Source organism: Hipposideros armiger, unplaced genomic scaffold (genome assembly GCF_001890085.2).
Source record: "Hipposideros armiger isolate ML-2016 unplaced genomic scaffold, ASM189008v1 scaffold_5, whole genome shotgun sequence".
NCBI lineage: Eukaryota > Metazoa > Chordata > Mammalia > Chiroptera > Hipposideridae > Hipposideros > Hipposideros armiger.
In genome coordinates, this window is record NW_017731355.1 from 6,784,295 (window position 1) to 6,807,647 (window position 23,353).

Sequence of the window (23,353 nt, forward strand, 5' to 3'; positions counted from 1 at the left end):
CCACCCCCACTTCCGCCTCCTGGCAAAACTTGACAAAGTCTGGTCACATTTTTGGTTGTTACAACTGGGGAGGTGCTACTGGCCTCTAGTGGGCAGAGGCCAGGGATGTTGCTAAACACCCTAAGTGTACAGCACAGTCCACCCACAACAAAGAATTATTGGACTCCAAATGTCAACATTGCTGAAGTTGAGAATCCTTAATACTGAAAATTCTATTGGATCTTGAATTTTAAAGAGTACATTCAGGCACAGTTAAACAGACTGTCATCCTCTCTTAGAGGGCATGGAAACGTACAAGTGTCCCGCGTTCCGGCTAATTTTGAGCCGCGCCTCCTACCGTCCGCGGTCACGTGTCGGCCCTCCGCGGCCGCGTTGATGGTGGGGGCGGCTCTGCCTAGCGCGGGGGCAGGAAGGGAGGCGGCCACGGTGCCATTCTTAAAGGGGCCCGAGGAAAGGCGAGAGAGTGCTGACGGCCGGAAGGAAAATGGTGAGTTGCCTCCGGGGAAGGTGGGGGCCAGAGGGCTGGGTCAGCTGGCTGGGCTTTGCTGTTTGCCGGAGCCGGTCTCGGCGGGCAGCGTCCGGGGTGGGTCGGCGGCCGCTTCCGCCCCGGCTGCTACCCACAGCCGGCGACTTGGCCTCCCTCAGCCCGCGCTGCCGCCGCCCCGCCTGAGGGCAGCATCCTCCAGCCGGGCCTGGTGTCGGTCCCCTCTCTCCCCGCTACTGGGGCTAGGGTGCGGCCAGTAGGAGTGGGTCATCCTCGCCGGGTCCTCCTAGATGGAAGGTTTCCAGCTCCTGAGCTGAAGGGTTGCAGGGGTCCGGGGTCTGGCCCAGCGAAGGGCTCCCCCAAACGCCCATTTCTCTGCCAGGGGCGGGCAGGCGCCGAGCACCATCCGCCTGGCGGCCTTTGCCCGGAGGGCTAGCTCGGGTCCTGATTCCATTCTCGCGGCCTCGCCTTAGCGTGTCTCCTCCCCCCGGCCTGCCTCTAAGGATTTCTCCTTATCCGCTCTCTTGGAGTTACTGCAGTTGGAAACCTTTTGACCCAGGGCTTTGACTGCTTGGCATTAAAGTGACTGTCAAAAGCTTTAGTTTTGCTGGGTCTAGGGGCTCTGCCTTCCGTTCCCGTATGAGTTGGACCCCACGCTTAAAAATACGTGGAGAATTAAGTCAGTTGCCCAACAAGGATCCTCTGGATCTTTCCTGTTGGGTTTTAAAATATACTCGTTTCTTTCATTCAAAACCAGTTATCCCCTCCTATCAAATCGCTGACCTCCCACTCATTTCTCAAGCCACCTCTGTCGGATAGGTCTTGTTAGGGTCACTTAAGTCTTCTCTTGCCTGACCTTCCAGCTGCATTCCGGGCTGTTGACCACGCTCTCCCTTTTGAAGCATTCTCTACCCTCGTGTTTCCCCCTTGGCTTCTGGGATACAGACCTCCTGGTTTTTCTCCTACTTCGTCTGTTGGTCCATCTGTGTCCCATGCAGGCTGTTCTCCCCTGGACATCACGTAGGAGTCCCAGGCTCTGCCTAATGCTTCATTTTCCATTCTGTATTCTTGCTCACCTGCATTCACAGCTTCAGTTACCACCTACCTATACACAGATAACTTGTGAAATTGTACCTCAGACCTTCTGAGATCCAGATCCAGTCCAGATCTGTATATCCCACAATTTAGTTAACACCTGGGAAGCGTTTCCCCATCTGAGGTTCCTGAAAGCCACCTCAGTTTGTCCAAAATAGAACTCATGCTCTTTCCCCTCAAACCTCGTCTTCCTGAGTGTTCCTTAATTCAGTGAAAAGGAGCACTATTTAGTCTGTCAAACAAGTGAGAAAGTGAGGAGTCATCTTGGTAACCTTTGTTCCTAAGCCACCGCTCCCAATATCCAATCTGTCACCACCTCCTTTTTAGTGCTTAAGAGAGTGAGTGGGCTAAAGGTCAGGCTGCCTGGGGAGAATCCTGGCTCCACTAGTTGGGGAAGATACTTCACCTCTCTAAGCCTTAGTTTCTTGCAAAATGGGGATAATACCCATTTCATGGGATTGTTTTGAGCATTAGGGAAGATCCATGTAAAGGACATAGCACAGTGCTTCTCTCATAGTGTCTAACACATGTTAACTATTATTAGCAGTATTCACCTACTTCTCATTATCCTCATCAACCTGTCTAAGCTACTTTTCATCTGTCACCTGAGCTATTCAGTTAGTCTTGCTCTTTTCATCCTGGCTCTCTGCCTGTTCCTGCCTGCAAATCTGATCATGTTTTGCATTACCACCCTGCCTAAAACACCTTAATGGTTTCCCTTTGCTCATAGGATAGAGATCAAAATACTTAAAATGACCCACTGGGCCCTATGTAGTCCAGCCCATACCAGCCTTCTTTTGTACCATGTTTGCTCATTATCTGTGCTTGAAACACACTTGCCTTTCATTATCTTAGATGTGCCATACTTGCTTTAATCAAAGGGTCTTTACATTGGCAATTTTGGTCCTTCAGATGCCTTTTCCAGGTAAGCCTCCTGTGACCATGCTGTTCTTCACTAGTCATAAGTTCTCATAGCATCCTGTGTCTCTCCTTCCTGTCTCTTATCACAGGTACAAACAAGTGTACATTTTTTTGCCTGATCCTTTTGAGGTAGATCTGTTCTCTATTAGATTATAATATAAGCTCCTTGAGGGCAGGCCTGTATTTTTTATTTACAGTCATGTGGCGCTTAACGATTCATTCTAAGAAATGCATCATCTGGAGTCATTGTGTGAATATAGAGTTCTCGCACAAACCTAGGTGGTATGGCCTACTACACACACACCTAGGCTATATGGTATAGGCAGCCTGTTGCTCTTAGGCTACAAACCTGCACAGCATGTTACTGTGCTAAATACTTGGCATTTGAACACAATGGTAAGTATTTGGGTATCTAAACATACCTAAATGCAGAAAAGCTCCCGTAGTAATACGGTATAAAAGATAAAACATGGTACACCTGGGGGAAAAAAAAATACACATGGTACACCTGTATTCCTGTATATACACCTGTATAGGTCACTTACCATAAATGAAGGTTGCTCTGGGTGAGTCAGTGAGTGACGGGTGAGTGAATGTGAAGGCCTAGGACTCTACTGTATGCTACTGTGGACTTTATAAACACTGTACATTTTAGGCTACACTAAATTTATAAAACAACACAAGATTAAATCACACACAAGAGAAAATGATACAATCAAGAGATACAAAAAAGAGCTATACAAATTAAATCACAGCATTTTTTTCCCACATAGAATGTCAGGATTGCACAAGAAGCTCTGGGTATCAGAGCTGGAAGATAAGATTTCCTTGATAAATTGGTCTTTGCCCAAACAAAAATCTGAAATATTTATTAGTTTCACTAATGGGTTCTATCTTTGAACCGAAAACGAAATGTATGAGGCTGCTGTCAGCATAAAACAGCATACTGTTTTAAAGCAAACTTTTTTGTAAGTAGAATGAATATACTATAAAATAACAATAAAAAGCATAATAAATACATAAAGCAGTAACATAGTTGTTTATTATCATTATCAAATAATAGCATATCCAGTGGTATGTCACACATTAGCAGTGTTCCGAATTTAAAAGACAATTTAAAGTTGATAGCCACTTCCTGCTTTAACATATGCTTCAATTTACCCAACACTGGGTCAAAAAGGCAGGCTTTTATTAAATTTTTATTTTAACTTAAAATTGGAAGCCTTCACCTTGTGGGTTATAATGAGACATGTATTTAGCATTGATCTCAGAACTGTTCTAATTTTCTTGAAGAAGGATGGGGGAACCTCTACATGAAAAGAGTCCAAAGTATGTGGACCTTCTTTGGAACCTGACTCAATTAAACCAACATAAGAAGAAAAAGTGTCTTAAAACTGAGGGAAATTTGAACTATCTGAATGTTTGAGACTGGAATTATTGTTAGTATTTTTTAGGTGAGATAATTTTATTGTCATATTTTTCATGGCATATACTGTCATTTCAATGCTACATAGTGAAATATTTACACTTGAAATGGTTTCTGCCCTTTGCTGTGGGGCAGTATTGAGGGTGTTGGATTAATGTGTTGAAAATGGTTGACGCTGAGTGATAGGTGCATAGGGTTTCACTATAGTATTCTCTATGTGTTCAAAATTTTACACATTAAAAAAAGAAAAGATTTCCATTCTCGTGTTTGCAATCATTAATACATTTGCACCAGTAAAAGAAGAGTGCTTTTCATCATTTTCTTGCCAAATTTCTGGAGAAGCGTCTCTAATATTTTTTTCATAATTTGTAAAAGTTTGTTTTAGTGTTTATATTAGTTTCATCTGGTTTTGCTTTCATAATTCTTATTAGCTCCTTTTTTAAGTCCCCATAGTCATTTAATCAAGATAGAAATATTATTGTTCTTTACTCTTAGGGTGTATTTTTCATACTTTTGTGTATTTGTATTTTTTTATAGTGGAAACCCAAAAATGAATCAAGGTCTTATTAATTCTAAATACAATAAGATGACTATCCTGTTCTTGCATTGTGCCAAAACACATACTTTCTACCAGCCGACAGTGATCCTCGACTTTTCCCACATTCTTCCCTTCCTCTCGTTCTAATAAAATTGCACATTATTATGTGTCTAGTTCTTTGAGATATTTATTAACCAAAGAGAAAGTGAAAGCATACCCTACATATAAGATGAACAAATGTGTGTAATTAAATAATGTAGATACAAGGGTCGTTAGGTTTAAAAGCTCTTTAAGTGTTCATGTGTTTCATATTAATACTTTCACATAATTGTGACATTTGTAGATGTCAGTATACATGTACCTTTTTAAAGGTATTGGGTTTTATAACTTTAACATATATATTGAAGCCATGACATTTTAAATGTTATTGTTTTCTTTTCTAGAGTGAGTCTTTGGTGGTTTGTGATGTTGCTGAAGATTTAGTGGAAAAGCTGAGAAAGTTTCGTTTTCGCAAAGAAACAAACAATGCTGCCATTATAAGTAAGCTAAAAGTGATTGCTTCAGTTACATAGTGTTAGTTTGTTTTTGTCTTATAGCTACATTGAATAAATTGAACCTTTAGAAAGTAATTTACCTCCTTCTGTTTTAAGTCCCACCCCCCTTTTAGATCACTTTAAAAAATAAGTGATAGCTAATATCACAGCAGAATTAGAATGTCTTACCTCCCCCCTCAGCTGCCTACGCAGCGCTGGAGGAGATGATCTTTTTGGTCACTTGCTCATTTGTAGTGACCTATCCAGCTCCATCCTTTAACTTCTCAGGGGACTAAAAATAGCGTGGCCATTCATCCTTAAACAGAAACCTTTGCCTACACCTAAAATGGTCAAGTTCAGCATTGTGTTCAAAGTGATTTGGGGCCTTATTTCATTTCTAGACTCCAACTCTAGTTTCATGGAGAGTTCATTTAAGTGTCACTGACTTCTGACAATGGAAAGAATGATTTAAATATTGCCTTTCCCATGGTGTGCTGTATCTGATGTCATGTAGATTCCATTTATATTCTTAGGTAATATTTAATATGTGGGTAGTGATTTAGAAAGATGAAGGATGAGGGGTTGAAAATGTAAAAGTCTATAGCCTATGCTTAGCAGAGATGGAGCTAGCAGATGTGAATTAATGAGGTGGTGACAACTCGTCATGAGTTCTGGTTCTATTACAAATAAATACTACAACATAGGTGTACACTTCTTAAAAGTGAAAATGTGTGTCAGTGCAATTTTGCCATAAAAGGTAAAGCTACTTGAGATCATATTGTTTTCTCAGGATTTACTATGAAATTAGTGCAAAACCAAAAATGGCCAAGTTTTCAGAGTGATGGAAAAGAATAGAGACATAGATTTATCTTTGAACATATTTTATTTGGCTTTGGATTATGTTGCACACATTTGAATATAGATATCGCTGCTACTTGTAAATCACTTTCCCAGAATACTCATACTGCACCATGGAATCCTAACTAGGGGGAAGCTCAGAATCTGGTGGTGATTCTATCCTGACCCCTGGTCCCCTTTCCTCTTGCAGCTCTAATCATGTTAAGTAGACCAATCTCAATCACAGTCACCCTTTCAGACCTTATTGTCTAGGAAGTTGCATTTGAATTACAAAGTTCCCTATATGCACAGTAAGTCTAAGGAGTGGATGTAAAGTTCTAAATAAACAAATTGAGTGCTGGGAATTGTGGGTAAAAGCTTTTTAAACGCTCACTCTTCGAAAGCAAAGCTAGCTAATAGACCATAAACTAAAACTGCGAATGAGTTTTATGCTTGTGTTTCTTGATGTTTTAATTTTATATGTCAAAAACGGGCTGAGACTCTGTGGGTTGGGTAGATCAAGGTCACATTAGAATCGTAATTTACTCATACTATGTTTTTATTATAGTGAAAATTGATAAGGATAAACGTCTGGTGGTACTGGATGAAGAGCTTGAGGTTTGTTTGATCAACTAAATACAGTTTTGTAGTTAAACAATTATTAGTTACATTTACTTCCAAAATGAGTTCTAAACATTTAATTACATGCTTATTATACATGGAAAGTACGTGCTAATTATTGTGTAGTGCATTGTCCTGCTAAGTTAATCACCCTCTTTATTTTTATTTTTTATTTTTTTAGCTGAGCCATCCTGCCACCTGTTGGCAGCTCAGCGGCACCTCAGCTGAGGCTGGGAATCGAACCGGCGACAAATCACCTTCTTTAAAAACAATAATGAAATCCAGTGTAATAAGTAGTGAAAGTCAGAGCTATATGTCCAGTAAATATTGAGTCAACTTTATAACTCGCTTCTAAATTGCTTGGCCAATGATTAAGTACTAAAATTCTATAAGTATTTAGTTTGTCAAATTAAGTAATTTATAGTGAAAAGAATTAACTTTTTTCCCCCTAAATCAGACATTGTTGTTTCTTCTAAGAGGTTGGCTTATCTCTGTATTTCCTGACAATTGGACTACTGTATCTCTCAGCCCCATGTTTAGTTAATAAACGGAACTAAACTGAGTGGGCTGGAATGGGCTTCCATTAGATTGAGGGTTGTGTACAATTTAGTAAAATAAAATTTTATGTTGTGGTGTATGGTTATGAATTTATACTCAGTAGAATGGGTGCTTGGTATATCTCTTAAGGATATAGGTTAAAAACATACTTAAAAGTTGTTTTTCTTTATGGTGCCAGGGCATTTCACCAGATGAACTTAAAGATGAACTACCTGAACGACAACCTCGATATCCTTTTCTTAGTGCTTTAAAAAGAATTGTTTTCTTTAGTGGTCAGAATTTATGAAGTTTAAGATGTTATTGGGGAATTGGGAAAGGGAACAATGTTGGGGAATTGGGGAAGGGGAACTTGTGTTTTTCCAGGACTCATCAGTGCCAAGTCAAGTTGTTGTCCTTCAATCTTAGTTGTGGAGGGCTCAAGTTCAGCTCCAAGTCCAGTCACTACTTGCAGTCTAGTTGGGGGGAGGCGCAGCCCACCATCCCATGCTGGAGTCAAACCAGCAACCCTGTTGCTCAGAGCTCACGCTCTAACCAACTGAGCCACCCCACCGGCCCCTGTTCAACGTTTTAAAGATATATATTTTACAAAATTTTCTTCTACCCCTTGATCACAACCAAATTTAAAATATGTATGCACATATTGAACTAAAAAATGAAAAATTGTATTAGTGGGATGAATTAATTCCTTTACAAAATTTCATTTATTATGTGTTTACAATAAAAATGAGAAAGATAAGCCATATTCAATCCATGCATTTAATTAAGTAATTTTATTTTTGAGAAATTATTTGATTATATAACTTATCTTTGGGGCCCATTTATAAATTTATGGAAAGATAATGAATAATGAAGGTGTGGCCTAAATGGGCAGGTTAGAAATTTATCACTCAGTAGCTCCCTAGGTGTGTGTTTCAGAACGTTGTTGGTAAGTACTTGTCTCCAATAGAGCAGTAATTTTAGTTTCTTTAACTTGAGAAAAACCTTCATTGTGTATAGTTATAAATATCAACATGATGATGGAAGAGTTTCATATCCTCTTTGTTTTATTTTCTCCAGTCCTGTTGGTAAGTGAATCTCTTTAAATAGTGTATATTTGTTTCTGACCTAATTAATAAAACCATTTTTTTATACTAGACAAATTTTATGCTTGTTTTAAAGATGAAAATTGTTGACTAAACCTAAACTGAGGTGTGTGTGTGCTCATACACACATGAATGCGTTTCTAGAAATAAGTTACTATAAAGCATCATCTCTTAAAACTTGTTTATTTTCTTAGGATAAATTATTAGATATGTAATTGTTAGGGTAGAGCATACAGACATTTTAAGGAATTTGAAATATAGTGACATTTTAAAATAACAAAAGTGTATTTTAGTTTTTTAGTAAGTATGTGAACTTCACGTACAATCATGATATATATTTGTGTTTAACTTTAAAATAGTAGTTACCGATTATATGCCTATAATCTTAAGAATAGTCCCAGAGTAGCTTACATTGGTATTAAAATGGCTTATTGATATTTAAGGTATCTATCACTAGAACTATCACCACCACCACCCTTCAACCATTCAAGACAGTGAAGTCTCCGCTCAATGAACTCTTCTCTAAACTTTATTTGCATTATTAGCACTTAAAATAGACAGCAGTATATTAACTTAATATGTAATCAGACTAACTTTTTTTCAGGGCAGATCTTCCTGCCCCACTGACCCACCACCATCCCAAAATGTTATCTGTGTTAGGCATCCATAAAATTGATCTTGATATTGAAAGTCAAAATTAAGAAAATGCTGGAAAGTTTTTAAGTGTTTGCAAGGCTCTAAAAGTCAAGATCATTTATTTTTGCTGACCTAGGGCTTGTTTATTTGTAAATTAGCTGTCTCTTTGTACAGGCAGTGTGCAATGTAAGACTCAAAATACAACCCATACACATTTAGACTGAAGTTTTTATAAACTCTAAAGCATAGGAAATCCTAAATGTGTCAGTTTTTAAAAGTAAGTGAAAACACATTACTTTTTCAAAATCTAAGTCTCATTTTTACACTAATCTGTCTTCCAGGATGTAAGCCTGAACAACAGATGATGTATGCTGGGAGTAAGAATAAACTAGTCCAAACCGCTGAACTAACCAAGGTGGTATTTATATATGACTTGCTTGTTGAGATAGTATTTTCCTGTAATAAACAGTAGTCCCCCCCCTTATCCGCAGTTTCACTTTCCATGGTTTTAGTTACTGGTGGTCAAACATGGTCTGAAAATACCAAATGGAAACTTCCAGAAATAAACAATTCATAAGTTTTAAATTGCACACCATGCTGAGTAGCTTGATGCAATCTCAGTCCTGCCCAGGACATGAATCATCCGTTTGCCCAGTGTATATGTATACAGCGTATACACATCCGTTCTGTGTACGCTACCTACCTGTTAGTCACTTAGGAGCTGTCTCGGGTATCACAGTGCTTGTGTTTAGGTAACCCTGATTTTACTTAATAATGGCCCCAAAGTATAAGAGTAATGGTGCTGCCAATTCGGATATGCCAAAGAGAAGCCATAAACTGCTTCCTTTTAGTGAAAAGATGTATGTATAGGAAAAAGCATAGTATATATCCAAAGTTTCAGGCATCCACGGGGGGCCTTGGAATATATCCCTGGAGGATAAAGGGGGACAACTGTCAGAGCAAGAGCTGAAATAATCTGAAGAGTTAAGTATTTTTTATGCAGGTGAACGTTATTTAGAACAGTAGTAAATTAGTCAAAGCTTTTTATTAGTTGGAAATAGAATAGTAGAAGTCTAAACCAAAAGTGTGTTGTTTGAATGGGAATTATAAGTTTATTATAATGAAAAAAAATCACATTAAAAAGATAGGCAGCTTTAGAAAAGCCACTATAACTATTCAATATATTGAGAGTTCTTCACTTTCCATAATATAATTTCTCATAGATAAAAGTCAGCAGTGAAGCTTCTCTTGAGCCCTCTACCGTAGACTGAATGAACCAAATTCTGTGCAGGAATTCCACATCATTCAATGAGCCATATTGCTTCCAAATCTAAAATTAAATTGTTAAGAATACTTACTAGTACCTTTATTAAGCTAGAACATTCTGTTTTATATGAGACACTTGCTTTTTGATTTAACATGTCCCCATCATTTTATGACATTTTTGAAGGTTAAAGGTAAGAGGGGTACTTGCTCTTAAACTTTATAACTTCCACATATTAGTTTGAGTTGAAAAAGTATATACATTTAAGGTTTTGAAATAGAATATTACATCACTGAAATGGTATTAAATAATACATCCTTTCAGGTTTTATTTTAAGGACAGCATCAGTGTTTTCCCCTTGGGTGCTTGACATCAATCCAGGGGATGTCTTTAAGTGCTCTCTGCTTTTCCCCTTTAGCCATATGATTGTCATTGATACCATCAACTTATAGACACTACTTTTCCTCATTTGTACCCTAGGTATTTCCTGGAATTGCTCTAGGGCAGCGGTTCTCAACCTTCCTAATGCTGCGACCCCTTAATACGGTTCCTCATGTTGTGGTGACCCCCAACCATAAAATTATTTTCGTTGCTACTCTATAACTATAATTTTGCTACTGTTATGAATCGTAATGTAAATATCTTTTTGTTTTCCGATGGTCTTAGGCGACCCCTGTGAAAGGGTCGTTCAACTCCCAAAGGGGTCGCGACCCACAGGTTGAGAACCGCTGCTCTAGGGGCTACATGGTTAAAAACAAGCTCTGTTAACTGCCTTGAATCTGTTCTAACCCTGGGCATATCCTAAAGCAGTGGAATTACAGCATGACAATTCATAAGTCACTTTTACAAATACTCCCATTGAATCTTCACCACAATCCTGTGAGGTTGATGGTGGTGTTCCTATTCTGTAGGTGGGAAACCTGAGCTTCAGAGGATGAATGACTTGCCCAGAGAGCCATAATAATGAACGACAGAACTAGCATTCAGACTCACACCCGGCCTCAAATCCATCCTCTGCTGTGTTAACATTTTCTCTCTATAGCCATTATACTTCCTGGGCCTGTGTGTATTCAGATTCTTCCTTGAGATTTGTAGCCTTGGACCTCTAGTCCATCTTTATCAAAACAACCTACAGCTGGTATTCCCTCCAATTATGGACGACCAGCATATGTTCCTTCCTTTAACTAACTAGAATGATTTGCTTATAGCAAGTAGGATTTACAGAATTGCTCATTTAGGATATTTATAGATTTGCACTTTTAAGAGAGTTTTGCTTTTTTTTAAAATGCCATCTTAATCACTAAATTTTGGTAACTGAGTACTTAGTATTTAAAAAAATAAATAAAGTACCTCCCAAATGGTATATCTATTTTACACAGATTAAGCTGTCACCAATATGAAAAAAATAATTTGGTATTTAATACTCAGATATATAATGTGTTTGATTTTTTTTTTTAAGATTTTCAAATTAAAACTTAGTTTTTTTTTCTTAAGGTATTTGAAATCAGAAATACTGAAGACCTAACTGAAGAATGGTTACGTGAAAAACTTGGATTTTTCCACTAATGTGAAGTCCTGTTTCTAAAGTATTTATGTATTAACCTGACCGTACTGGAACCAGACATAAATACTTATTTATGCCTAAAAATGCACTGTTACTTACAGTTTGTTTCCTGCAGTAAAGAAAAATTCTTTGTTCAAAGTTTGAACAAAGAGGAAATCATCTTCATAGTAACGAAACTTTGTAAAGTGTTTCCTTATATTTGTAATTGTTAGGTGGACTACTTCTCTCCAGGGACTTTTTGCACTCTTGTGACTAATTTCTATAACTTATGGTTCAGAATTTGTTACTATTTACAGACACCATTGGAAAGTGGGTTTTAGATTGTGATAGACAACAGTTGCCTCCTTTTGACAAATACTGGATATTAGCGGTTTATATATGAAAATGGCATATTATCAACTTGTGAAATCTTTGAAATTAAGTTGGGGTAAAAGACGTGAGTGACCCAATTTTGAGCCATGAATAATAATTTACTATAGTGTAACTTGCATAACAAGTACATTTTTCATCAATCCTATCTCTTCTTTGGTTTCCTGTATCTTTTAAATCAAGTCCAGAAGCTGTTCATCAATCGCTTGTTCTTAAGGTCTGGGAGTTAGGTTTTATAATAATCATGACTATTCTTATGGAAAATAGCATCTTACAAATTGATGGGTTGTAGCTAATCAAGGGCTTCATTCCAGGGTGTGTCGTTTCAGGATAGTTTTGAATCTAGGTTAATAACACTTTATTTATAAAGCAACTCTCAGTGTTGTCCTGTGAAAACTAGTTCTTTTAAATGTGTTAATACTGTGCCTTTGATTTATTAGCTTTAAAGTTAGTTGAAGACTTTTACACTGCCAGTATTCCAGATTTGGTGAAATTAATACTTTTGTAAAGGGTCCAAGTAAAACAATTTTCTAATGTGTGTATTTGAAATTTGTAATAAAATTGATTTCACATTTTTAAAATTCCAACTATCCGCTTGCATTAGTGAGTATATGGCAGTTGAGAGTCATAATTTTGGCATATTTGTGATTAGTTTTGTGCCATAGGAAAAAATTACCTTAAAACCTTAGCCATAGCTAATAACATTAATACATCAATAGAAATGATATCTTATACCCTAAATTTCAGAATACATTCTAAATTGGACACCTGTCTTGTTAGATGATGGTATCCTTGGCAAGGATTCTAATATGTAGTGTACTTTAAAAAAACAAACATGAGTACCTGTTTAACATTAATTTGAAAAAGGTCTTGAGACTCTAAAGACTAACAAATTTGCTGAATTCTTATATTAAGAATATCTTGGTTATTTCAAAGCTAGCAAAGGCATTTTTTTTATGTTGGCATAGTTTCCATTCATATGTTCTTCACATTTTTTTGAGGTTTCTGTGCCAACTTTAACAAAGGTAAAAATAGTTGGAATTTTCACAATGTTGAATATAGAGCATGGTCTGTTCCCAACACTGTTTGACATCACTAATCTAGAAACAGGAAGCAGTAGGAAGTTAGTTGGAGATGAGGATGTGCTAAAGTGGGTATTTGTTTTGGTTGATGAATGGGAAGAATTCTTTATTCCAGTTTCCAGAGAGAGAGAGAGAGGGAGGGGACTTCACCCATGAAGTTTAAGAATTCTTTAAACAGCTATTTTGATATTGGAGAATAATGCTTGTAATTCTGCAGAAATGCAAGTGTAATCCAAGTGTGTGGAGACTGTTTTTAATGTTTTGAATGAAGGAAATGAAAGTTTGTTTCACCTGGTCGCAGCAATAAGAGAAACTAGTGCTGCAAGAATGTATTTTTTATTGAGGTTCCTTATTTTGTCTTGCACATTTTAGTATTTTTTAATTTTTATTTTAAAGTCCACCATAATGCTAGATAATATTAACCTCCATACAGAACCCTTAGTTCCCCTGTTTTCTAACAGGGCAAAGAACTGTGATAAATCATGCTTTTTTGGAGCTTGTCTGCTTCTTACCGATAACATGTATTTTGCAAGACAATAGAGTGAGGTTAGGGGATCAGTAGAAACATTTTTACTCCCTCTGTCCTGCAGGGAGATTTACAAATCCCATGCTCTAAAGTGTTCTCAGACTTTTATTTAAATTTCCCTTCCATCTAACCAAATTTTGCATTGTTCTTTTCAAGTACATTTCTCATTTGATCTTTTTTTCTGCCTTCTCTCAAATAGCAACTCCAGATTTTGTAATTCCAGTTTTTACATTCCATAACTTTCTGGTATAACCATTCCTATTCAGCCTTAAATCTTAATCTTTCCTTTTTGGCAGCAGTTTTTTCCCCTGGGAACCTTCTTCATGATCTTCTAAATCAGCATTAGTTTTGAAATTGTTGGCTTTGCCTAAGTTCTGCATAGTGTCTAATGTTGTCAAAATAGAACCAACTAGTAATCACAGCATGTTTTTAGTATGGTTTTTGCGGCAACTGTTCTCAGGTTACTATGCTGAAATTCCAACACGGCAGAGTTTTGAATAGCGTTCACTTTGTTCTGGTATCAAAGCAATTATGTTAGGAAAAAAAAGTTGATTGACTGACTGTTTCTGTTTAATTGACTTCTAAAATAAGTGTTCAAATTGTCTATTTCTAAAAAGTTTACTAAATGCCTAGTGCAGTTAGACATACTCTTGTTTAAGAGGGTGTTGATAAATTTTTTTATTGTCATTACTAAATAATCTTTGTAGCAAAATGTCTGTCAGCACTTTTCTCTCCCTTTGTATCTCCTATTTTCAGGAGTCAAATGTAGCCATAAATTGTATCCCGTTTTGACACTTTAACTAAAAATTTCCTGTTAGTGGAGTTTATTGCCAAATTAAATTTGGCTGTCTTTATTCCCCATCAATAGAGATAGTAAGGAAGGTGTACTTAAAATGTTTGAACTACTTTAAAACCCGAGCAATGTCATTAATCCATGACGTGGACTAGTGATGAATAGATATTTTCATAAGAGTTTAAATGCTGATATTTGGTGGAAGTAGAGAGTAACTCGGATTCTAGCAATTCAAATGTTCTTAGTATGGTTGCTTTCCCTATTGTTCAATAGACTGAAGATACTGGAATCTACAGAGTTTGAGCCTTTACAATGTATGTGAAGAAATGACTCAAACATTTCTGGACAAATCTTATTTTGTATTTCTGGAAGAATGTAAACAAACCTTCTAGGCCACTTAATTAAACCAATGGCCCCAAGTTGAATATTCTTGAGAGATTTGTTTCCTATTATGCCATTTGACATTTCAAATCACTGATCATATTCTAGTAATGTTTAAAACAACTAAGGTTGTGATAGAAACTGTTTCCTTGCTTTTTGGAATATAGTTCGTACACATACAATTACTTGAATACTATTGGAGATCACTAACATGCCAGGACGGTTCCCACTGACAGATGGTCCAATCTAATCTCATTCAGGAGGCTTGAAACATTCATGGTTTAGTCTTGTGAATTTTAACAGTTCCCTGTCATCGTTTTAACAAAGTCAACAACTCGCACAACTTCTTAAGCTGTGGTTTCAGTCTGCTAGCTCATATTGCATGTTTATTTTGGACAGTCTTCTGTTAAGCATGGTGCTTGTACTGGTTTAAATAAAATGTTAACATGAAATCACTTCTAGCTTTTCATTTTTTACTCACCTCCTCTCGCCTTTGGAGTTCCTGTCATCTTCCTGGCTCAATTGTGACATTTGTGTGAGCCACACAGATTCAGCAGTTTACTTTATTTGGAAAAACAGAGGCAAAATAAACGGGAATCACTTGGCAATGTAGGATTGGGGGAGGGAGAATATAATGAGATTGATAAAACTTTCTAAAACTTGGTCCGAGGCTAAAATTATTCGTTTGTAGCAGTAGAGAATATTCCATGTAATGAACTCTTGATTTCCAAGGGAAAACTAGACATTAGAGGTGCTGTGTACATCCTAAGAAACCAAATTAAAGGTTCTTTTATTGAATGTAGTTTATCACTGTTTATTAAACATCCATTGAAGACCCAACTTGCCTTTATCATAGGCTGTTCTACATGGTGAATTCATTTATCTGTTGAATGAATACAGCTTACTAATACATAGTTTTTGCCATATATACTTCTTGTGATTGAACATGTGGTAGTAGCCGCTGTTTGTTAATGGTTGTCAAAGAAGTCGTTTATGCCTTCCTATCTTTAAGAATGCCACTAGCGGGGCCGGCCGAGTGGCGCAATGGTTAAGAACTCGCTTGGGATGCCGGAGGGCCTCGGTTCGGATCCCACATATGAGGGCCAGTGACACTGCCCTCCACAGCTAAGATGCTGAACAGCAGCTCGGCCTGGAGCTGGGCTGCCATGAGTCGCTGGCGACGGCGTAGGCTGCAGTCCCTGTGGCAGTGGGTTGCCATGGGTGCCGTATATAGCCAGCAGCCAGCGTGAGCGGCCAGCAGCCGCAGTGAGCGGCCGTCCAGAAGCCGGCGACCGATCTGCCTCACCAGGAAGAGCGCAATGATGGTGCCAACTTGGGCCAGTGAAGCAACACCCTCCACAACTAGACTGAAGAACAAAACGACAGCAATTTGTCTGTTCCCCTTCCCCCAATTCCCCAGCACTGTTCCCATCCCCCCAATTCCCCAATAAAAATCTTAAAAAAAAAAAAAAAGAATGCCACTAGCAGAATTGGCCAGAGTGAGGGAAGCATGTCTTCCTTGTTTCTCTAATTTGGCCTCTTAGCTACTTAGCCAGTTCTTCACTTTCTTCACCTTCCTTGTCTTTTTGTCCTTTTCACTTTTCAGCAGCAAAAAGCATTTGTAACCACTTAACTTATGGCATGGCCCCACTCTCATTTACATGAGGACACATCATGAGTGGATATTGTATCCTTGTACAGTATATTTTTAGCTATGTTGGGAAACCAATTAGATTAAAGATGTACTATTGCTAAGCATCAGGGAGTCATCACACAAAACTCATCCTTTACTTGAGATATGCTCCTAGGCTACATAAAAGCTCCCGCTTTTCCAATTATAGGAAAGAAAAAGAATGCCTAGGTTGCATCCAAGAGCCACCTTGTAGTGCCCGAAGCAGGGAGAGGCACTGTGTGTACCTATACAATCAAGCACAAATTCCTTTTCCTGAAATTTAAGGTCCTCCATATTATGGCCCATGTTTCCCTGTAATGGACAAGCCAAGCCCAAATATACCACAGCCCTTGTTAGGTAGAAATGCCCCAGCCACTGCTCTTTGCTGAAGGGGCAAGTCTTTAGGGAGCTATGATTGGTTCCAAATGGATGCGCCTTCCTGTCCTCAACTCTCTCCCCATCCCCAATACATACGTGATCTCTTGCTTCTAGCCCCTGCCTGTTGAACCCAGGGCGGCCAGCCTGTCTGATGCTGTCTGTCTGGTACCAGGCAATGAGCTGGGCCAATCTGTAACTATGAAGCACCTTCACAGCTCAATTCCTGATTGGGAAACTGACCTCACGCTCTTGAATGAGGCGGTCAGCAACGGGAGCTGAACTTGGAAGAACGCCGTTAGATGTAGAAGAGGCCATGAGCCACCTACAGAGCAGAGGGAAAGATGATGCCAGCTAGGGCATTGTAGAAAGACAGGCAAGCAGAGAGGAACTGAATCAGAGTTCCCAACTGAGACACTCTTGCCTTTCAGGTTCCTAGAGCCTTCTTTCATCTGAGGCCACTCTTTAGAGTCCCATCTTTCTGAGGCCTGGTGGCGCAGCTCTTTCTGGTTGCCTCAGTAGCTCTATCCTTACCCATTTCCCCACTGGGGACTTTGGCTACAGGTCCCTTGATAGGGGCTACACCTCCCATGGCTAGTGGCTTTTACCACTGCTCCCAGCTCTCTGTTACTGTCACCTTGCTTCTCCAGACTGGCATCTTGAGCAGGGTCCATACCTGGCCCAAAAGAAACATGCTTGCTCCCTCTCTCTCAGTTCTCTTAGCCCACTACACTTGAGCCATGCTTGGCTGATTTTTGTTCCTCAAACACACCAAGCTCAGGCCTTCTCAACTAGCTGCAGCTTCCTCCTGGGAAGAAAACTCACTCCCCCTGGTGCCCCATATTCTGGCTGGCTCCTTCATTGTAAACTGAGCTTACCTGTTGCCTCTCACAGAGGCTGGCCCTAATCATCCATGCTAAGGTAGCTCCATACTCACCATCACATCACCTCTGTTTTAATTCAGTGCGCAGCACTTACCACCATCTGATACTCTTCTAATTTACGTAACTGGTCTGATGGAGGACTCTTGAAGGGTGTAACAACAATTTTGGGGTGGTTTTTTTAAAAACTGCTGTCTCGATTCCCTGTTAAACCTCTCTTTTTTACTTTGCTTAGAAACCTCCCTTGATGATACAATATTTTCACAATATTTCAGTTGTTTGGCTTTTAAAAGTGCCTTTCCTGGTCGTTTTAAAAATTCAATCTCATATTTGCTTCCAGCCTCTCCCCCTTGGCACAGGCTAAGCCTGTGGCTCTGGAACAAGGATGGTGCAGGGTCAACTGTCCTCATGTCCTGCTCCCTTGCATTACCACCGTCCCTTATCCCCTGGTGTTGGGGAGGTGGGGAAGGAGACAAAAGATGTTAGCTTCTGAGACTGCCCACAGCGAGTTGACTGTATTCTCCTTGATTTCTTTCTTTGTGTATTTGCACATGTTGCTGGTAAGTAGGTCGCTATTCTTTCAGATGTAATCGTTTCTCATTTAAGACTGACTGGCTGTGAGTTCCAAGAGTGGGGCAAGTATTCAAATGATGGTTCTTTCCTGAGACTCATCTTTTGGATTTTGGGATGGCTTTTCAGTGTGTTTTCACGATTACTCTTTCTACTTCAGTTTCACTTAAATTAATGGTGATCATTCCCCCCATTTGCTTAGTTTGCAGTGTATTCATTGCTATTTTCCCCCCACAGACCCCAACAGATTAGTCAAATGCCTAGCAATTCTGCCAAATGCTTCACCGCATAAGATAATCTGTCAGTTCCTTTTTTTTCTTAGGAGCTCCCCTTCCCTGCCATCCGTCCCCCCTCTAATATCTGTACTGGATGCTCTATGGGCATGAGCCACAGCTGTCATCCTGAAGCTTCCCTTGCTTGTTAATTAGAGCCCCGTGTTGGGGTCCATGTATTCTGTATCTCCTTAACTCATTTTGCTGAAGCTCATAGTACATGAAGGAGAGCTCTTGTATTTCTGAAAATGTTTTTAGTCCTTACTCACAGTTGATCCGTGGTTTGGCTGGTGCACCAGATATTTTCAGTTTGTCTCTCCAGAACCATTGCCTGCTCTTCTCCACCCAGATCTCCCCCAGGAGGTTGGACTTTAGGAACTACACCAACTGGTTCCCATGCCCTCTGGTTTCTGCTTGAGTGCAGCCAATCTCTCGGGAGGATGGAGAGTGAGGACAGGGTATTTATTCCCTAAATCACTCCATGAGGGCTTCTATTGAAAGTTACCCCCTTTACCCCCAACTCAAGACAGCTCTTTCCACATGACCTGCTCCTTTTGAATTCTGGTAAGCGCTACCTCTCTCTTCCTTACCTGGGCTTAGTGATGGGAACAGCAGAGCTTTGGGGATTACAGTACCCTTTCCCACTCTTTAGTTACAGCCCTTTATCAAATCATCCTCAAATTTCCTAGACAGCCATCTCTTTCCTGGATATCAGATTCTAGGGTGAAAATCATTTTCCCTCAGAATTTTAAGGGCCTTGCTTCTGCTCCTTCCAGCTTCAATATGCTGTTAAGAAGTCTGATGCCAGTCTGACTTCAATTCTTTTGTGAATTACAATTTTTTCTTCTCTCCAGAAGCTTTTGGGATTATTTCTGGTATTATGAAATGTGTCTGATGAGCCCTGGTATGGTTCTGGTTTCATTCATTGTGCTTAGATATTTGATGGACCATTTCAATCTGGAGTTTCATATTCAGCTCACGGAAAATGTTTTCCATTATTTACATGATAACCTCCTCAATGTGTGTTTTTTGGGGGGGTCTCCCCACGTCAACAATTTTGAACATGAGCTGGATGTCCTACAAGTCAACTCAGTTCTGACACGATCTATCCAGAAATCACATCAGATACCACCGCGTAAGGGCTCAGTCCCACAAGACTGCCCTCCACTTCAGATGCCAATTGCAAGTCCAGGTTGGTATCTGTGTTATCATGTTGTACACTTTAAACTTACATACGTTATATATCAACATCTTGATAAGGCTGGAAAAAAATTTTTTTTAACATACATTGGTTTCCTTTCAATCTTTTCACATCTTTAAAAAAGATAATTGTATATGGTATATATCCAATTTCATGAGTAACAGAATATATACATTCTCCATTTAAAAAAGAACTTCATAAACCTAATTAGATAGTTCCATAATATTTTTCTAAGTGCATATATCATGGTTTGCTTAACAATTCCCTTATTGTTTGATATTTTGGTGGTTTCTAAAACTATTGCTAGATATGTTTTTGTGCAAAAGGCTTTTTCCATGTTTTGGATTATTTTCAAGATTATTATACTGAATTGGATTCCCAGAAACTGTGGATAAGGAAGCCTTGCCAACATTGAATACTTTCACTTATTTATAGTATTGCCAAAATGATTATCTTTATTTTTAAATATGCTTTTCTTTGATTACTGGAGAGAGTTGACTATTTTCTCATGTTATTAATCAACTGCAACTGTAAATTAGGTGAAATCCTATCCTTTGTCCATTCATTAAGTGGGTTTTAGAATTGATTTTAGTGAGTTTTCAATATACTTATCAATGTTTTTGCAACATAAAAACTTATGTTTTTAATATACTTATTGTCTTTTTGCTGGGAAAATTTCCAGTTTCCTTTTATATTCTGGTATTTTTTCTGTTTTAAAATTTTTACTTTTTTGTAAATTTGCATAACTGATCTGTTGAGTGTGTGTGTGTGTGTGTGTGTGTGTGTGTGTGTTTGATGTAACTCACTATGGTTTACAAAGTATATCCATGCCCAGAAATTTGACAACCCTATGTGTTTTCTTATTTTATGGCTAGCCTTGGATTTACCTAGTTTTATGATATAAGAAGAGAATTTAAATTATTAATGTACCTCAACAAGGTTTTAACATCATCAAAAAATTTTTTCTCAATAACTTGGGATCTCTCCTTTAAAGAGTATTTAATTCTTATATGCTAGAATAATTATCCTAACGCATTGATATGTTTGTCGATTTTTGTGTCTCAATCATACTTATAATTATTGCAGCTTTATAAAATGTTTTCAAATCTCATAAGGCTAATTTCTTTCCACCTTTCTTTGTTTTCAAATATTTGTTTGGTATTTTCAAGTATTCTTTAAGGTGAACATTAAAATCATTTTGTTCCAAATCTCATTGGGATTTTGGTTACAGCTGTGGTAATATAAACTAATGTGGGAGAAATTGACTTCTCTAAACTTTAATCAAGGAAAATCTTTTATTTAGGCCTTTTAATTTTTTCTCAGGGAGGTGGTATACTTTTTTTCATATTGGTAGCACAAATTCCTCGTTGAAGTTTCTGGGTATTCCTTTTAATCGGACTCTAGTTGTGAGATTGACCCAGGGATGGCTGTACAGTTTTGCTTCATAGAGATTGGAATATGGCTTGGGAACTGGAAGCAACCAGCTCTAGCTGCATTGACAATTTTATGGTTTTCATATCAAATGCAGAAGTTTGTTGATCCTCTGCCATCAGAGTAATACAGCATCTTCCTGTCTAGTTCCATGTCCCTACAGTTGAACCACCTGGCCATCTACTTGTAAATCTTTTCTCATTCTCACTGCTTTGGCTTGTCAAAACCACTTTGACATCCCATCACCCATGGCCTAGCTTAGTTCTTCCTGCCTCGTAGCTACTCTCATAAATTCAGATTTAGTTCCCTTTACAACCTTTGTTGTAATGGCCCGTGGGTGGTAATGGCTTCTGGCTATTGCTGGCTGCAGAGTGCTGTACCTTTCTTTGTTAGTTTCCTTCAGCCTTGCCTACACCATTGCATTAAAATGTGGTGCATGGCTAGACTGGCACTTGCCCCAGGACAGGCCAGGACACACCCAGCATCCAAAGGTGAGAGTCCTTGTAATTTTGGAGGTGAATGATGGAATCTCATTACTGTTCTCCTAGCCTGTGGCCCCCTCTGAGAAACAGAATGGAGCTAGTCCAATAGAACTGGAGGGAAACGGGTTCTTTTAAAATTGTAAACTTTTTACTTTAAAAGAATTACAAAATGTTTCTAATAGTGTATAAAACTTTAAAAGTGTACAATTTAAAGATTAAGCATAAAGGAGTGTAAAATTCAAAGATTAACAAACGATAAAACAGATACCCATGCACTCATTATCTAAGCTAATTACCTCATGTAGAAGCACTGAGAATGGTGCTCAGTGCTAGCTGAATAGCACCTCCAGTTCTCCAGGACTTGTATGTTACATCTGCAAACATTTGCTCTTGTTTTCATGTGTTCCAAACCAGGGGAGTTACAGACTCCCAACGTCAGGTTTTCTGATGTTTCAGGGTCTAATGAGGTTGGCCTAAAATAACAGGAACAGCAGATACAAACAGCAATCAAGCAGTGAACATATTAAGCTTTTGATGATTATTGATTTTTAATAACTACTCATTCTTGTTTAAGAAGAGAAGCAGGCTCCTGTGGGGAAAGTAGCTATAACTACTTTACTTCTGCTTAGGCATGGTTTTGATTTATTCACAACATGTGTTATTTACGGTTCCAACTTGTTCTGGAATTCCACTTACTCCTTGGTTCTGTTGACAGCTTTCTCTTTAGTGTGTTTCTACTTGTGGCCTTGCCCTCTATTGCCAAGTGTCCTTGTGTATCTCACATTCGAACTCCCAGAGAGACAAAGAATTTGTGTGGTCAGCAGGGGGATTTTGTCCTTGTTAGGTGGAGCCTTGTTCAGCTGCCCCCTCCTCAGGACCTAGTGTAGATGGGATACATTTATAAGAAGGGGATTGAATCTCATGGTTTGACGTGAACAATTTCCCGAAAACTGTTTGCCCTGAGACTAGGAGACTGCCTCTGCCCCTCATTAGATTAGGAGTTCTCCTAGACAAATATTGCCCAATGCTGTATTTTGCTATGCTTCTCTGGCCTGTAGTACTGAATAAGCCTTCTTTAATACCTTCCTGTTTCTCGCCATGGTGTCAATCAATCAACTCCTACTGAAATTATCTCCCAACTACTATCAAATATGTTCACCTTTCTCTTCCAGCTTCCACTGCTTTAGTAAGAGCCACGGCCACTTTTGCCTGGATGATTGCTGTGAGCTCCTTGCTTCCAATCTCACACTCCTTTAATCAGGATCATGGTGCCCAGTTGGACAGTTTGTATACTGCACACGGGTGGCTGGTCAAGGAGGTTAGTGGGGCTGAAGTGTAGAGCCTGAGTTCCTGTACCCCGGTGTGGACCTCAATTTTAATCTGGAGAGAGTACCTTTGTACTTTGCACAAAGTACCTTTGTGCCTGCCACGTGATCCTGGTGGCACAGACCTGCACTGTCCTCGACAGTAGCCACTAGCCACATGTGGCTATTTAAATTTTAATTAAAATAAGTAAAATTTAAAGTTCAATTCCTCGATCATGCTTGCTATATTGCAAGTGCTGAATAGCCACATATGCTCATGGCTACTGTCTTGGACAGTGCAGATAAAGCAAAGTTCCACCAGTGCAGAAAGTCTGTTGGACAGCACTGGATAGACTGTGCTTCTAAACCATTTGCTATATAATTTGCTAGTTTCAGCGATCTTTAATGAAAATCTAAACATGTTCCTCTCTTGCTTAAAAAAGCCTTCAATGATT

At 38.8% G+C, this 23,353-nt stretch overlaps 1 protein-coding gene across 2 annotated transcripts; it reads left to right on the forward strand.

Moving 5' to 3' along the window:
- The first annotated feature begins 351 nt into the window (after positions 1 to 351).
- On the forward strand, positions 352 to 15,162 carry GMFB (glia maturation factor beta). Of its 2 annotated transcripts, none has more exons than XM_019645331.1 (7): positions 352 to 487; positions 4,908 to 5,004; positions 6,403 to 6,452; positions 7,192 to 7,241; positions 7,992 to 8,077; positions 9,073 to 9,146; positions 11,490 to 15,162. In XM_019645331.1, exons 1-7 carry the CDS (start codon positions 485 to 487, stop codon positions 11,559 to 11,561), a joined length of 432 nt encoding a protein of 143 aa, XP_019500876.1. In that variant the 5' UTR covers positions 352 to 484; the 3' UTR covers positions 11,562 to 15,162. The 2 variants fall into 2 exon arrangements, with proteins under 2 accessions (XP_019500876.1, XP_019500886.1); XM_019645341.1 differs by having other exon boundaries at positions 353 to 487; positions 7,995 to 8,077.
- The last annotated feature ends 8,191 nt before the right edge of the window (positions 15,163 to 23,353 follow it).